Source organism: Oncorhynchus kisutch, unplaced genomic scaffold (genome assembly GCF_002021735.2).
Source record: "Oncorhynchus kisutch isolate 150728-3 unplaced genomic scaffold, Okis_V2 Okis01b-Okis20b_hom, whole genome shotgun sequence".
NCBI lineage: Eukaryota > Metazoa > Chordata > Actinopteri > Salmoniformes > Salmonidae > Oncorhynchus > Oncorhynchus kisutch.
The window spans coordinates 987,178-1,004,355 of NW_022261978.1; the positions used below are offsets into that span (position 1 = coordinate 987,178).

At 39.1% G+C, this 17,178-nt stretch overlaps 1 protein-coding gene across 3 annotated transcripts in view; it reads left to right on the plus strand.

Moving 5' to 3' along the window:
* The window catches only part of LOC109887433 (B-cell receptor CD22-like), a 58,626-nt gene that overhangs the window by 35,219 nt on the left and 6,229 nt on the right, over window positions 1-17,178 (plus strand). For 2 of the 3 annotated variants that reach the window (XM_031811033.1, XM_031811035.1), the window contains 4 exons: window positions 7,927-8,004; window positions 15,756-16,100; window positions 16,264-16,476; window positions 16,700-17,029. In XM_031811033.1, coding sequence (XP_031666893.1) covers window positions 7,950-8,004; window positions 15,756-16,100; window positions 16,264-16,476; window positions 16,700-17,029 — 943 coding nt within the window. In that variant the 5' untranslated portion in view covers window positions 7,927-7,949. Of the gene's footprint in view, window positions 1-7,183; window positions 7,231-7,926; window positions 8,005-15,755; window positions 16,101-16,263; window positions 16,477-16,699; window positions 17,030-17,178 lie in introns of those variants that run through there. The other variant, XM_031811034.1, reaches the window with a different exon arrangement.

Sequence of the window (17,178 nt, forward strand, 5' to 3'; positions counted from 1 at the left end):
ATTTAGATGGTTCTCCTAATGATAAATACAGTATGTGCACTACCGTTCAAAAGTTTGGGGTCACTTAAAATGGCCTTGTTTTTGAAAGAAAAGCAAAAAATATTGTCTTAAAATAGCATCAAATTGATCAGAAATGCAGTGTAGACATGGTTAATGTTGTAAATGACTATTCTAGATGGAAATGGCTGTTTTTTAATGGAATATCTACAAAGGTGTACAGAGGCCAATTATCAGCAACCATCACTCCTGTGTTCCAATGGCACGTTGTGTTAGCTAATCCAAGCTTATCATTTTACAAGGCAAATTAATCATTAGAAAACCATACTGCAATTATGTTAGTACAGCTGAAAACTGTTGTCTGATTAAAGAAGCAATGAAACTGGCCTTCTTTAGATGAGTTGAGTATCTGGAGCATCAGCATTTGTGGGTTTCATTACTGGCTCAGTATGTCAATTAATCTGTTTTCTACCTATAGATTGTATTGCTTATCTTTTTTATGGGATTTTGCCAATTCCAGATTTTTTAGAACATATAAAGTCTTGTCTTAGTGACACAAAAATGAATAATATTGATACGCTCTTTTAAATATTAGTATCTCTGGAGTTGTTCCTGATGTGTTAAAATATGTTTTACTTTGTATTGCTGTCAGTCATTACTGGTCATTTTATATTTTATATTATGTAATACTATATTGTTCAGTGTCATAATATTCCTTGTTTTATTATCAAATTATTCATTATTATGTATTTTAGATACATTGAATACATGTTGTAAATAAGCTCAAAGGTAGACAATGAATAGACAACAAATACATGTATGATTTTGTTCATTTACATTGAATCATAACTACATCCATTCAGCTTGTTTCTTGCATTTTTGCCTATTGGATACATGATGGTGCTATTGAACCACATAACCATGAGTGGCTAGACACGCACACACACACACACACTACACCCTACACCTACCTAGACGTTACCAGATTCTTTCCCAGTAGTTCAGACAATGTACGGGTGTGTTGTTGTGGATGCCTATGTCAGTATGTATGGGTATGTAGACTACTGCAGGAGTACTCTAATGTAAGATGTCAAACAGATTTACTAGGTGGTAAAGATCTGGATGGACTATTTCTATTTTGATCTAAATTCTTTGATTCTTTGGGAATGGTTCATACTGGTGTCTGGAGCTCTACCCCTCTGCCCTATCAGACGCTCAGAAGTCCATCCAGCTCGCCCCTGATTGGCCAAAGGGATACTTCCTCAAGGAGAGTGCACTGATGGGGTTAAAGGTCAGTGTCTGAGCTCTCTACTGTGAAAGTGGACATTGCTGACTGTGTGTGTGTCTGTCGGTGAAATCTGACTCTCAATCTCTTCTTCCTCATATCTCGCCCTCTCTTCCCCCTGCTCTCTCTTGCTTCATCTTCCCTCTCTCCCCCATCCCCTCTCCCTTCCCTCTACCTCTCTGTATTTAAAGAAAATACTATGTTGAAAATGGGCTGCATTTAGCCCCTTTAAAACATGTAGGCCCACTCCTCAAATGAAGAAATGTAAATAGCTATGCAGTCTTTAGCAGTACATCCAGTACATCCCTTTCTGACATGCTGTTGATGCATGTGATTGTCTTAAATCCCTGACTTGGCTACTTTCACAATGTGTCAGTCACTAAAATCACACTTCTTGTTTCAATGCACTGCTACACCAGTAAGTTGACTCACTTACTCTGTAAGTATGGTTGACGAGATCATTAAATATATACAGTACCAGTCAAGTTTGGACACAACTACTCATTCAAGGGTTTTTCTTTATTTTTACTTTTCTCTGCATTGTAGAATAATAGTGAAGACATCACACCTATGAAATAACACATATGGAATCATGAAGTAACCAAAAAGGTGTTAAACAAATATATATATATATAGATTTTATATTTGAGATTCTTCAAAGGAGCCACCCTTTGCCTTGATGACAGCTTTGCACACTCTTGGCATTCTCTCAACCAGCTTCATGAGGTAGTCACCTGGAATGCATTTCAATTAACAGTTGTGCTTTGTTAAAAGTTCATTTGTGGAATAGATTTCCTTCTTAATGCTTTTGAGACAATCAGTTGTGTTGTGGCGAGGTGGGCGTGGTATACAGAAGATGGCCCTATTTGGTAAAAGACCAAGTCCATATTATGGCAATAACTGCTCAATAAGCAAAGAGAAACGACAGTCCATCATTACTTTAAGACATGAAGGTCAGTCAATATGGAAAATGTCAAGAACTTTGAAAGTTTCTTCAAGTGCAGTCGAAAGAACCATCCAGTCCTATGTGCAGAACGACCGTACTATTGAACAAAACTTACTATATCCCTTCCTTCAGTTATATTATTTGTGGTAGAATTCGTTACCAAGGTCATTTCGGGCCTTCTTCCTTCCTTCCTATCGATTTTGGTTACAACACAAAGTAGAAACCTCTATATTTGTTCAGAATATTCAAGCACCTATCATTGATTAAATCCAAACTCCTTGAGAACATTCAATCAAAAATATCTTAAATAATTCCTCCCAAATTCGAGAATAAAGACTATTTACCATCGTCCTGTAGACTGGGAAAAGCAATGTCGGTTCGATTCCGTCACCTTCTCTGTCGCCCTTGGATCATATATCGGCCTGTTTTTTTAAAGCTCAATTCAGAGGCCGGTTCTTTAAATAACGAGTCCAGGCCCGTTCGTGCGCGGCTTTCGGCTCTCCCTTCGGACGACTGAGACAAGTTTGTGGAATCCGCTTGAAGGACCAATTGTTACTGTAATTTAGTTATTCCAATATGTTTTCATTAATTGAATTCCCTTAATCTATTTTATGAGAATTTGTAAGATTCTTGTTTGCATAAAATAGACGGCGACCAGTCTTTTCAATAATAGGTAACAGAATTTATTCTCGGAGCGCGCTCCCACGTTACCACGAGCAACAGTTTATATACAATAACATGACATCATTTCATTGCATCTAAAATGAATCTCCTCCTCCAGACCGGGACAAAGGGAAGTTTAAAAGTTCATTCAAAGTTCATTCTGACCCCCTAGCACATACACAGGACACACAACAAAACTGAATTGACTTTTGACTATGACTTATCGATCACCACTTAGCTGACAGTTCTAACTAACAGAAAACCTAGGAATGCACTCACTGCCTTATCTAAAACACCCCAGAGCTCAGTTTTGTTGGTTCAACCATAGGTTAACTACCTTATCTGTTTACTTAATCCACAACTCATTCCTTTCTTCCCAGTTGGAATGGTGTTCATTAACTGTAATTACTCCTTACCCGTGTCACACAATCCCTTCTTATGAACTCATATTGTTAATCAGATATAATAAAACTGAGTATAAGTTTACTTAGTTACAGTTCTATTTAAAATGAGAATATTGTTTATTCATTTATTCATAATATTTCTAACAACAATGCATCACCGGTTGCAAACTACCTGCCCTCAAGGTCACCTACACCACCCGATGTCACAGGAAGGCCAAAAAGATCATCAAGGACAACAACCACCCGAGCCACTGCCTGTTCACCCTACTATCATCCAGAAGGCGAGGTCAGTACAGGTGCATCAAAGCGGGGACCGAGAGACTGAAAAACAGTTTCTATCTCAAGACCATCAGACTGTTAAACAGCCATCACTAACATTGAGTGGCTGCTGCCAACATACTGACTCAACTCTAGCCACGTTAATAATGTAAAAATTGATGTTATCAATTTATCACTAGTCACTTTATATAATGTTTACATACCCTACATTACCCATCTCATATGTACACTGCTCAAAAAAATAAAGGGAACACTTAAACAACACAATGTAACTCCAAGTCCATCACACTTCTGTGAAATCAAACTGTCCACTTAGGAAGCAACACTGATTGACAATAAATTTCACATGCTGTTGTGCAAATGGAATGGAAGGTGGAAATTATATGCATTTAGCAAGACACCCCCAATAAAGGAGTGGTTCTGCAGGTGGGGACCACAGACCACTTCTCAGTTCCTATGCTTCCTGGCTGATGTTTTGGTCACTTTTGAATGCTGGTGGTGCTTTCACTCTAGTGGTAGCATGAGACGGAGTCTACAACCCACACAAGTGGCTCAGGTAGTGCAGCTCATCCAGGATGGCACATCAATGAGAGATGTGGCAAGAAGGTTTGCTGTGTCTGTCAGCGTAGTGTCCAGAGCATGGAGGCGCTACCAGGAGACAGGCCAGTACATCAGGAGACGTGGAGGAGGCAGAAGGAGGGCAACAACCCAGCAGCAGGACCGCTACCTCCACCTTTGTGCAAGGAGGAGCAGGAGGAGCACTGCCAGAGCCCTGCAAAATGACCTCCAGCAGGCCACAAATGTGCATGTGTCTGCTCAAACAGTCAGAAACAGACTCCATGAGGGTGGTATGAGGGCCCGACGTCCACAGGTGGGGGTTGTGCTTACAGCCCAACACCGTGCAGGACGTTTGGCATTTGCCAGAGAACACCAAGATTGACAAATTCACCACTGGCGTCCTGTGCTCTTCACAGATGAAAGCAGGTTCACACTGAGCACATGTGACAGACGTGACAGAGTCTGGAGACGCCGTGGAGAACATTCTGCTGCCTGCAACATCCTCCAGCATGACCGGTTTGGCAGTGGGTCAGTCATGGTGTGGGGTGGCATTTCTTTGGTGGGCCGCACAGCCCTCCATGTGCTCGCCAGAGGTAGCCTGACTGCCATTAGGTACCGAGATGAGATCCCCAGACCCCTTGTGAGACCATATGCTGGTGCGGTTGGCCCTGAGTTCCTCCTAATGCAAGACAATGCTACACCTCATGTGGCTTGAGTGTGTCTGCAGTTCCTGCAAGAGGAAGGCATTAATGCTATGGACTGGCCCGCCCATTCCCCAGACCTGAATCCAATTGAGCACATCTGGGACATCATGTCTCGCTCCATCCACCAACGCCACGTTGCACCACAGACTGTCCAGGAGTTGGCGGATTCTTTAGTCCAGGTCTGGGAGGAGATCCCTCAGGAGACCATCCGCCACCTCATTAAGAGCATGCCCAGGCGTTGTAGGGAGGTCACACAGGCACGTGGAGGCCACACACACTACTGAGCCTCATTTGGACTTGTTTTAAGGACATTACACCAAAGTTGGATCTGCCTGTAGTGTGGTTTTCCACTTTAATTTTGAGTGTGACTCCAACCCAGACCTCCATGGGTTGATACATTTGATTTCCGTGTGATTTTGTTGTCAGCACATTCAACTATGTAAAGAAAAAAGTGTTTCATAAGAATATTTCACTCATTCAGATCTAGGATGTGTTATTTTAGTGTTCCCTTTATTTTTTTGAGCAGTGTATATGGATAACATGCTATATTAGACTATATATGGATAACATGCTATATTAGACTATATATGGATAACAGGCTATATTAGACTATATATGGATAACATGCTATATTAGACTATATATGGATAACAGGCTATATTAGACTATGTATGGATAACAGGCTATATTAGACTATATATGGATAACAGGCTACATTAGACTATATATGGATAACAGGCTACATTAGACTATATATGATAACAGGCTACATTAGACTATATATGGATAACAGGCTACATTAGACTATATATGGATAACAAGCTACATTAGACTATATATGGATAACAGGCTACATTAGACTATATTACATTAGACTATATATGATAACAGGCTACATTAGACTATATATGGATAACTGGCTACATTAGACTATATATGGATAACAGGCTACATTAGACTATATATGGATAACAGGCTACATTAGACTGTATATATGGATAACAGGCTACATTAGACTATATATGGATAACAGGCTACATTAGACTATATATGGATAACAGGTTACATTAGACTATATATGATAACAGGCTATATTAGACTATATCTGGATAACAGGCTACATTAGACTATATATGGATAACAGGCTACATTAGACTATATATGGATAACAGGCTACATTAGACTATATATGGATAACAGGCTACATTAGACTATATATGGATAACAGGCTACATTAGACTATATATGATAACAGGCTACATTAGACTATATATGGATAACAGGCTACATTAGACTATATATGGATAACAGGCTACATTAGACTATATATGGATAACAGGCTACATTAGACTATATATGGATAACAGGTTACATTAGACTATATATGGATAACAGGCTACATTAAACTATATATGGATAACAGGCTCATTAGACTATACAGTATATGGACAGAAGCAGTCAATACAGCAGACTATGATGTCAACAATATATAATAATATGATTGTGGTATGTTGTCATACAGTGTTTGTGTGATGAAATGTGACTTTGTCAAGTAGCCAGTGTTGTGTTTCACCATTCTATCTGATGTAATGTAAGTTTGTTATGTTGATATTTGCCCAACATTATTGAGGACATTATTATTAGGATGGTGCAGTAATGTTGAGATGCCAGTAGGAGAAGCTCTAGTATAGAACACTTCAGTACCACTTTGATGCAGCTGATGAGTGTAAATCGAATGTGTTTGTAGAATAGAATGAATGACATCATGGAACTGACCAAATTTTTTAAATATATTTTTTTATTTTTTATTTGACCTTTATTTAACCAGGCAAGTCAGTTAAGAACACATTCTTATTTTCAATGATGGCCTGGGAACAGTGGGTTAACTGCCTGTTCAGGGGCAGAACGACAGATTTGTACCTTGTCAGCTCGGGGGTTTGAACTCGCAACCTTCCGGTTACTAGTCCAACGCTCTAACCACTAGGCTACCCTGCCGCCCCGTAAATGGAACTTTGACCTGTTCCATGTAGAACTCAGAGGGTCAAGGCAACACATCCTAATATATTATAAACATTCCATATAGAATAGTCAACATATTCTTAACATGATTCTGTATTTAAATAAAAGTGGAAATGGGGGACATTTTGTCCATTATAGAAATGTACGTCCACTCTAATACATTCATCTTTCTTTTCTGACTTGCTGTTCTACATGTCATGCATATTAATGACTTAAAGGAAGGAGAGGACCGTTTTGCATCAGCTACTTGTGTTCTGACTACTATAAATATGCATCAACCACAGAACTGACACTTACTAACAGTTCCCACTCACTACCAGTAAGTTAACGCACTGTACAAGACCTCTCCTCCTCTTCTCCTCTTCACTTCACTCTGTAAGTACTGTAATTACAATAATATATATAGTTTTGGGTTATTTGTTTTTAGTAATAAGTCATATACCTGAGGGTAATGTATCATTTTACTTGTTGTTATGTTTTGAGCTGTGTTTTGGTTGTTACATCAGGGCCAGTATTCATAAAGTGTCTCAGTGTAGGAGTGTTGATCTATGTAGGGATGAGATGATTAACCAGGGTAAAAAAGACATACAAATTAACACTGCTGTGTGCGTGTGTGTGTGTGTGTGTCTGTGTGTGTGTGTGTGTGTGTGTGTGTGTGTTTGATGGTTAGTCTTTAGGCTGCTGTACAGCTTGATGGACCATAGAACATTGATCCTCCTATATCTGGGGTTCTGAAAAATCAATGTAGAAATATGTGTTTACAGTAATGATGATGATGATGATGATGATGACGATGACTTTATTGTATTGTAAATAATTTTTTGCATCATACATCATGTCAGGTTAAATAGACAGATGCAGACAGACATGCAACACGTCACACACATTACATACATAGTGAAATAGACTTACAGACAGACAGTATTCACATAGACAACCATATAGCACAATACAACACAACACAATATGAGCCTGGTTCATCTTCAGTAATGAGGTCCTGTACCCCATTTACAGTTTATACTTCAATGTCTCAGGTGGAGTTATTCACCAGCTATAGTGTTTGTTTCTAAGACTGCAGGGTGGGAGATGCAACAATGGCCTTGAGAACAGCAGGAAGTGTGTTGGTGGTCTTTCTCTGGTCTGTAGCAGGTATGGTCTCATTCTTATCTTTTAGTTGCTCTATTTAATAATCTACAGACATTTCTAAAAGGATAAGAATCATAATGTTATTTTGGTGTGTTCTGTTAGGCGTCTCCACTTCACTTTAAATAGTTGTCTTTCACACCTCACTGAGTGATGCTTATCTGTGGTTTCCATTCACACTCAAATCAGGAACTATGACAACAATGTGGACAAACCCTACTCAGTTTGAAATTGGTCCATCTTAAGGTGAAAAACTAAATGCACAACCCTCCACAGAGTTAATCATATTTTCACACGACTCTCCCCTTGTACTGTAAAACAAATTGCACCCCTCCCCCTCACACAATCAACTCAAAATAATGTTTTCAACCACAGAGAACAAATGTTAGGACTACATTTTTTGGGGTAATGCTGTGTTCAATTGGTTGTAATCTTGGACTGAGCAGACCTTCTCATACAATTCCGATCAACTCCATGAAATACATAATTCTACCAATCCAATTTACAATATAATTTAAAAACAAAATACCCTTTTCAAACATATTTTCCCTAAATACAGGTATTTTATCAACCAGCATATTTGAGTTAGAACAAATATTACAACAAATATTATGGTTTATCTTTTTTTATGAAATTGAAATTGTAACCAGCTCTGCAATGCTTGTTTGAAAAAGACAGATACTTTGAAGGTTTCATTTTATAGTCATTGAACATTAGACATGGCAATCTGCACAAAGACAAAATGGCCATTTATCAACAAGGGATGAGCTGTTCTTAGTAATCTATTTGAGAACCATTTTGGGTTCAAGTAAAACTTTTGTATAAGTGAAGCTTTTAGAGAGTTTAAGTGCTTTTATTTTTGCCAATCTCAACCCACCCAGTTCATATTCATTATATAGAGACTGTGTGTTTAGAAATGTGAAAATTGACTTCGCCACTTCAACATGTTTTTGTGGCACAGTTACTTCCACGCAGAGTTATTGGCCAGAAGGTTGAGGGTTCGCCGACTCAGATTTTCAACATTTTGACACCATATTTGTATGTACAGTATATAAAATAGCATGCAACACATTTTCCACCAACAGGTTTCTGTGCCAAAACACCACACAACCAAGACAGACACAAAAGTCTAATGACTTCGAGCACTTCAAAATCATGGTTTTCATTTTTAAAACCACAATCGATCTCAGTCTGGACAAACAGAGAACACATCCCTCCTTACCTTGTAGTCTTACCCAGTATTGAAGGCTTGACAAACAGAGAACACATCCCTCCTTACCTTGTAGTCTTACCCAGTATTGAAGGCTTGACAAACAGAGAACACATCCCTCCTTACCTTGTAGTCTTACCCAGTATTGAAGGCTTGACAAACAGAGAACACATCCCTCCTTACCTTGTAGTCTTACCCAGTATTGAAGGCTTGACAAACAGAGAACACATCCCTCCTTACCTTGTAGTCTTACCCAGTATTGAAGGCTTGACAAACAGAGAACACATCCCTCCTTACCTTGTAGTCTTACCCAGTATTGAAGGCTTGACAAACAGAGAACACATCCCTCCTTACCTTGTAGTCTTACCCAGTATTGAAGGCTTGACAAACAGAGAACACATCCCTCCTTACCTTGTAGTCTTACCCAGTATTGAAGGCTTGACAAACAGAGAACACATCCCTCCTTACCTTGTAGTCTTACCCAGTATTGAAGGCTTGACAAACAGAGAACACATCCCTCCTTACCTTGTAGTCTTACCCAGTATTGAAGGCTTGACAAACAGAGAACACATCCCTCCTTACCTTGTAGTCTTACCCAGTATTGAAGGCTTGACAAACAGAGAACACATCCCTCCTTACCTTGTAGTCTTACCCAGTATTGAAGGCTTGACAAACAGAGAACACATCCTTCCCTACCTTGTAGTCTTACCCAGTATTGAAGGCTTGACAAACAGAGAACACATCCCTCCCTACCTTGTAGTCTTACCCAGTATTGAAGGCTTGACAAACAGAGAACACATCCCTCCCTACCTTGTAGTCTTACCCAGTATTGAAGGCTTGACAAACAGAGAACACATCCCTCCCTACCTTGTAGTCTTACCCAGTATTGAAGGCTTGACAAACAGAGAACACATCCCTCCTTACCTTGTAGTCTTACCCAGTATTGAAGGCTTGACAATCTCTGAATGTCATTCTACTTGTTGGTGTTTTGTGACAGGTTTCTCTTTCCATTAATGAAATGGCTGCTGCATAGTTTGGATCGATTGATTTTATTTGTCAGTTAAAAAGATACATATATACATGTACACACAGTTTTTTAAAAGTGACCAGGATTGTTGTTTTAAAGGATGGCACAATAAAGTCGGGGACTTATTTACATTGTGGTCCCTATGTTTTACGTAAATACATTTACAATTACAGAGATACAGACACATTACATAGATACAGACACATTACAGAGATACAGACACATTACAGAGATACAGACACATTACATAGATACAGACACATTACATAGATACAGACACATTACAGAGATACAGCCACATTACAGAGATACAGACACATTACATAGATACAGACACATTACATAGATACAGACACATTACATAGATACAGACACATTACAGAGATACAGACACATTACAGAGATACAGACACATTACATAGATACAGACACATTACATAGATACAGACACATTAGAGGTACAGACACATTACAGAGATACAGACACATTACATAGATACAGACACATTAGAGGTACAGACACATTACAGAGATACAGACACATTAGAGGTACAGACACATTACAGAGATACAGACACATTACAGAGATACAGACACATTACAGAGATACAGACACATTACAGAGATACAGACACATTACAGAGATACAGACACATTACAGAGATACAGACACATTACATAGATACAGACACATGACAGAGATACAGACACATTACAGAGATACAGACACATTACATACAGACACATTACAGAGATACAGACACATAGATAGACACATTACAGAGATACAGACACATAGATAGACACATTACAGAGATAGACACATTACATAGATACAGACATATTACAGAGGTACAGACACATTACATAGACACAGACACATTACAGAGATACAGACACATTACAGAGATACAGACACATTAGCTAGATACAGACACATTACATAGATACAGACACATTACAGAGATACAGACACATTACAGAGATACAGACACATTACAGAGGTACAGACACATTACATAGACACAGACACATTACATAGATACAGACACATTACATAGACACAGACACATTACAGAGACACAGACACATTACATAGACACAGACACATTACAGAGATACAGACACATTACAGAGATACAGACACATTAGAGGTACAGACACATTAAAGGTACAGACACATTAGAGGTACAGACACATTACAGAGATACAGACACATTACAGAGATACAGACACATTACAGAGGTACAGACACATTACAGAGATACAGACACATTACATAGATACAGACACATTACAGAGATACAGACACATTACAGAGAAACAGACACATTACATAGATACAGACACATTAGAGGTACAGACACATTAGAGAGATACAGACACATTACAGAGAAACAGACACATTACAGAGAAACAGACACATTACAGAGATACAGACACATTACATAGATACAGACACATTACAGAGGTACAGACACATAGATAGACACATTACATAGATACAGACACATTACATAGGTACAGACACATTACAGAGGTACAGACACATTACAGAGATACAGACACATTACAGAGATACAGACACATTACAGAGATACAGACACATTACATAGATACAGACACATTAAAGGTACAGACACATTAGAGGTACAGACACATTACAGAGATACAGACACATTAGCTAGATACAGACACATTAGAGGTACAGACACATTAAAGGTACAGACACATTAGAGGTACAGACACATTAAAGGTACAGACACATTAGAGGTACAGACACATTACAGAGATACAGACACATTAGCTAGATACAGACACATTAGAGGTACAGACACATTAAAGGTACAGACACATTAGAGGTACAGACACATTACAGAGATACAGACACATTACAGAGATACAGACACATTACAGAGATACAGACACATTACAGAGATACAGACACATTACAGAGATACAGACAAAAAATACCCAACCTTCAAATATGTTTAAGTACAATTCTTACAAGCCTTTGGCTGGTCTGTAACTTATTCTTCAGGTGTTTGGTGCTGCTGGTGAACCATGATGTGCAGCATAATCAAAGTGAGACTGTACTAGCGCATTTGCCAGAGTCTAAAAGGTGTCCATAGTCAGGTTTCCATTCAATTTGCAATACATTTTCATTCAAATATTTTAGAATATGCATAAAAATAGTACGCACATTTTCCCATCATAGTTGTGTTTCCATCAAATAGATTTTTGCAGATAAAAGTCCATCTCATTTTCAACTCTAGAAATATTTACAGGCCTTCTGATGGTTTTGTCACAAATTAATGTTGCGTTATATATTGAATGTGCCAACTCTGTTATTGGCATGTGCACTCTAGCCAACAGCTTGCAGAGACAGTGCAGGTGTAGCCTACATGATGAGATTATTATGGACAAACAGTGTAAGATTCATTTTATTTGTCAAACTGCAGCCAATCATCATGTGACCAGAATAAGAACCTCAATATTTATTGAAAGGAGCATCAAGCTCATCACTGTGCACTTTCACCACCCTGTGAAGTCCATAATGTATTCCATCTGTAGCCTAATAACCTGAATGCTGTCCCATGATGTTGCAACATTTTTTATCCAACATACTTTATTCGCATAAAAAGGATGGATGGAAGCCGGGTTCATGTCAGGCCATTTTGAGGATTCTGGAATCACATTTTGGATGAACGTGCGCATGACTAAAGGAGACGTTTGAAGTTGCTTAATCAGATAAAAATATTGTGACTGGTTGTGTTAATGCCACATATACAAGGTAATACATTTTAAATGATTATTTAGGCTATACTGAATTCTTACGTCTAATGTACGAGAGGAATAGTCGCTCGGACTGGAGAGGAGGCAGATCCTGTTAAGCTTTCCTGAATAACTGGGTCTGCCGGGAGAATATATGGCCACATTATCATAGGAGGACTTGGGAGAATGATGCTCTGAAACAGACAGTGCATCTCAGTATCAGAACTAAAAACACAGCCATACTGGCCTGCTACTGTGCCTTCCTAGACCTTAAACTGTTGTAGACGCACAACTGATCCAAATGGAATGAAACATACAAATCACAGGGCTTTTGCACCGTTATTCATGCTATTTCACTACAGAGTATAATTTTGTACTCACTTAAAAACAACATTGCAACTATTCATTGCATTGTTGTTTGGTAGTCTAGTCTAGGTAGGATGGTCCTTAAACAAGATCATTGGAGGGCTTTTTAAACTGTGTGTCTCATATTCCTTCTCGCGCAATGATGCACCTGGTCTCTCTGCTGCCTATCAGCTGTTCCTATTTGTTCGTGTGAATTCATATTGAAAATGTGTGCAGCTTTAAATGATTTTATGTGTGGTATGATTGCTAATTAGCCTATTACAGATCTGGACAAACAATCCACATACCACTATTGTCACTATGAATGAGGAACAGAGGGCAGGATAGGTGGTTAGACTGGTAGACTATACTGACCTGTGGTAGGTAGACTATATTAATCTGTGCTAGGTAGACTATACGGACCTGTGGTAGGTAGACTATAATGACCTGTGGTAGGTAGACTATATTAACCTGTGGTAGGTAGACTATACTGACCTGTGGTAGGTAGACTATACTGACCTGTGGTAGGTAGACTATATTAACCTGTGGTAGGTAGATTATACTGACCTGTGGTAGGTAGACTATATTAACCTGTGCTAGGTAGACTATACTGACCTGTGGTAGGTAGACTATACTGACCTGTGGTAGGTAGACTATATTAACCTGTGGTAGGTAGATTATACTGACCTGTGGTAGGTAGACTATATTAACCTGTGGTAGATAGACTATACTGACCTGTGGTAGGTAGACTATATTCACCTGTGGTAGGTAGACTATATTAACATGTGGTAGGTAGACTATACTGACCTGTGGTAGGTAGACTATATTAACCTGTGGTAGGTAGAGTATACTGACCTGTGGTAGGTAGACTATATTCACCTGTGGTAGGTATACTATATTGACATGTGGTAGGTAGACTATACTGACCTGTGGTAGGTAGACTATATTCACCTGTGGTAGGTATACTATATTGACATGTGGTAGGTAGACTATACTGACCTGTGGTAGGTAGACTATACTGACCTGTGGTAGGTAGACTATATTAACCTGTGGTAGGTAAACTATACTGACCTGTGGTAGGTAGACTATACTGACCTGTGGTAGGTAGACTATACTGACCTGTGGTAGGTAGACTATACTGACCTGTGGTAGGTAGACTATATTAACATGTGGTAGGTAGACTATACTGACCTGTGGTAGGTAGACTATACTGACCTGTGGTAGGTAGACTATACTGACCTGTGGTAGGTAGACTATATTAACATGTGGTAGGTAGACTATATTAACCTGTGGTAGGTAGACTATACTGACCTGTGGTAGGTAGACTATATTCACCTGTGGTAGGTATACTATATTGACATGTGGTAGGTAGACTATACTGACCTGTGGTAGGTAGACTATATTAACCTATGGTAGGTAGACTATACTGACCTGTGGTAGGTAGACTATACTGACCTGTGGTAGGTAGACTATATTCACCTGTGGTAGGTATACTATATTGACATGTGGTAGGTAGACTATATTGACCTGTGGTAGGTAGACTATACTGACCTGTGGTAGGTAGACTATACTGACCTGTGGTAGGTAGACTATACTGACCTGTGGTAGGTAGACTATGCATGTGTAAAAGCGTAGTGTATAATGGAAGTACCAAAACACCTTGATATAGTGGAGGCCATGCAAGAAGATGAGGACATTTAGCTAGCATGGAAGAAATTAGAGTAAAACCTGCAAAATAGCGAATGTAAACCAGAGAAACAAAAAAAACAGCTTACAAAAAACGCAATGTCACTACAAAATATTTCAAAAGTTGCCTATGAACTTTGCCAAAATATTTCAAACTACTTTTGTAATACAACTTTAGGTATTTTTTAAACGTTAATAATCGATAAAATTGTAGATGGGGCTATCTGTGTTCAATACAGGAAAGAAAACAAACCAGCGCCACTTTTCAAGAGAGAGAGGACAAAAACAAATTCTGAACAGTTAGTCCTCGGGGTTTTGCCTGCTACATAAGTTGTGTTATACTCTCAGACATGATTCAAACAGTTTTAGAAACTTCAGCGTGTTTTCTATCCAAATCTATGAATAATATGCATATCTTATATTCTTGGCATGAGTAGCAGGAAGTTGAAATTGGGCACGCTATTTATCCAAAAGTGAAAATTCTGCCCCCTAGGAAATAGAAGCCTGGCTCAAATAGAAGCCTGTCTGTAAAAAAGCGCCTGTTGTTTCTAAGTGATTTAACGGTAGGCAAATAAACACCCAGGCTAATTGAAGATTTACGGTAGGCCAGGCTTCACAAGCTATAGTAGCATGGCACACCTTGATCTGTTGTCTCTCGATCTGTCCCTTAGTCTGGCTTAATTCTGATACCATTGTGTTGCGTGACTGTTTCAGTGGCACTGGGTCAGGATGGCTGGAGTGTGACTTACACCACTCAGAGTATCTGTACCTTCAAGGAGTCAACAGTAGAGCTGTCCTGCTCTTACACATATCCCAGTGGTACAGTCACAACAGCCTTCTGGTACACTGAATCGGGGACTGGTAAAGAACCTGAAGATCTAGGTCAGGACCCAGAGTATGCAGGTCGTCTGGAGTATCATGGGGATAAGAAGAATGGTCACACACTGAGGATCACAGACTTGAGAGAGAGTGACTCTGCTGAGTACAAGTTCAGATTTATAACAGATCAGACTGGAGGGAAATATATTGGCAGTCCTGGAGTCACTCTGTCTGTTACAGGTACAGTTACATTCAATATAGTTAAACTGTTGAATTCCATTTAGTTCTGGATAATTGTCTTGGTTTGTATTTATGTCTGTATAACATAGGATTTCTTCCATCATTGTATTAGAGTGATAAGTCAGTGATAAAGGGATTTACAGTGATATTGTTTTTTCTCCAGGTCTTCAGGTGAAGGTGACTGGTGGACATCAGGATAAGACACTGACCTGTAGCACCACCTGTACTCTGACTGACAACCCCACCTACATCTGGTACAAGAACGGACACAAAGTAAAGGAGGACACTTCTAGCTCGCACACAGACTCCTTTAGTAATGCAGACAGTTACTCCTGTGCTGTAAAAGGCCACGAGGATCTCCCTGCTCCAGCAGTGTGTGAGTGTGGACTTTTTAATACATATTTCTTATGAGTACAATGTTGTTTAAAGTTGTGATACGGAATATTGATCATTATTCAATAATTCCGTTTTTTTCTCAGTTCTGTAAACTATTCAACATGTTGTTTTTAACTTTTACAACATCAGTGTATAGTAGTAGATATTGTAATTGAAGATTTATAGATTTATATAAGGTGTTCTATTGTCTTCTTGTCTTTCAGGTAAGAAGTGTTGGAGTGTGACTTACACCCATCAGAAGATCTGTGCTTTGAAGGGGTCAACAGTGAACATATCCTGCTCTTACACATATCCCAGTAATCATGAGATCAAAACAGCTTTCTGGTTTACTAAACGGGAGTCTGGTATTGGTCCTAAAGATCTAAGCTCAGTGCCAGGGTATGAAGGTCATATAGAGTACCTTGGGGATAAGGAGAGTGACTGTACCCTGAGAATCACAGATCTGAGATTGCGTGACTCTGCTGGGTACAGGTTCAGATTCATAACATCTGGAGAAAAGTTCTCTGGCTCACCTGTCTCCCTGACTGTCACAGGTAATCTGTCACACATTTCACACATAGTTGAAGTCAGAAGTTTACATACACCTTAGTCAATGTAAAGGTTTTCCTCCTCTTCGTCTGAAGAGGAGAGGCGAGAAGGATCGGAGGATCGGAAGTGTCCATGGTTCTTAATAAGAAATACT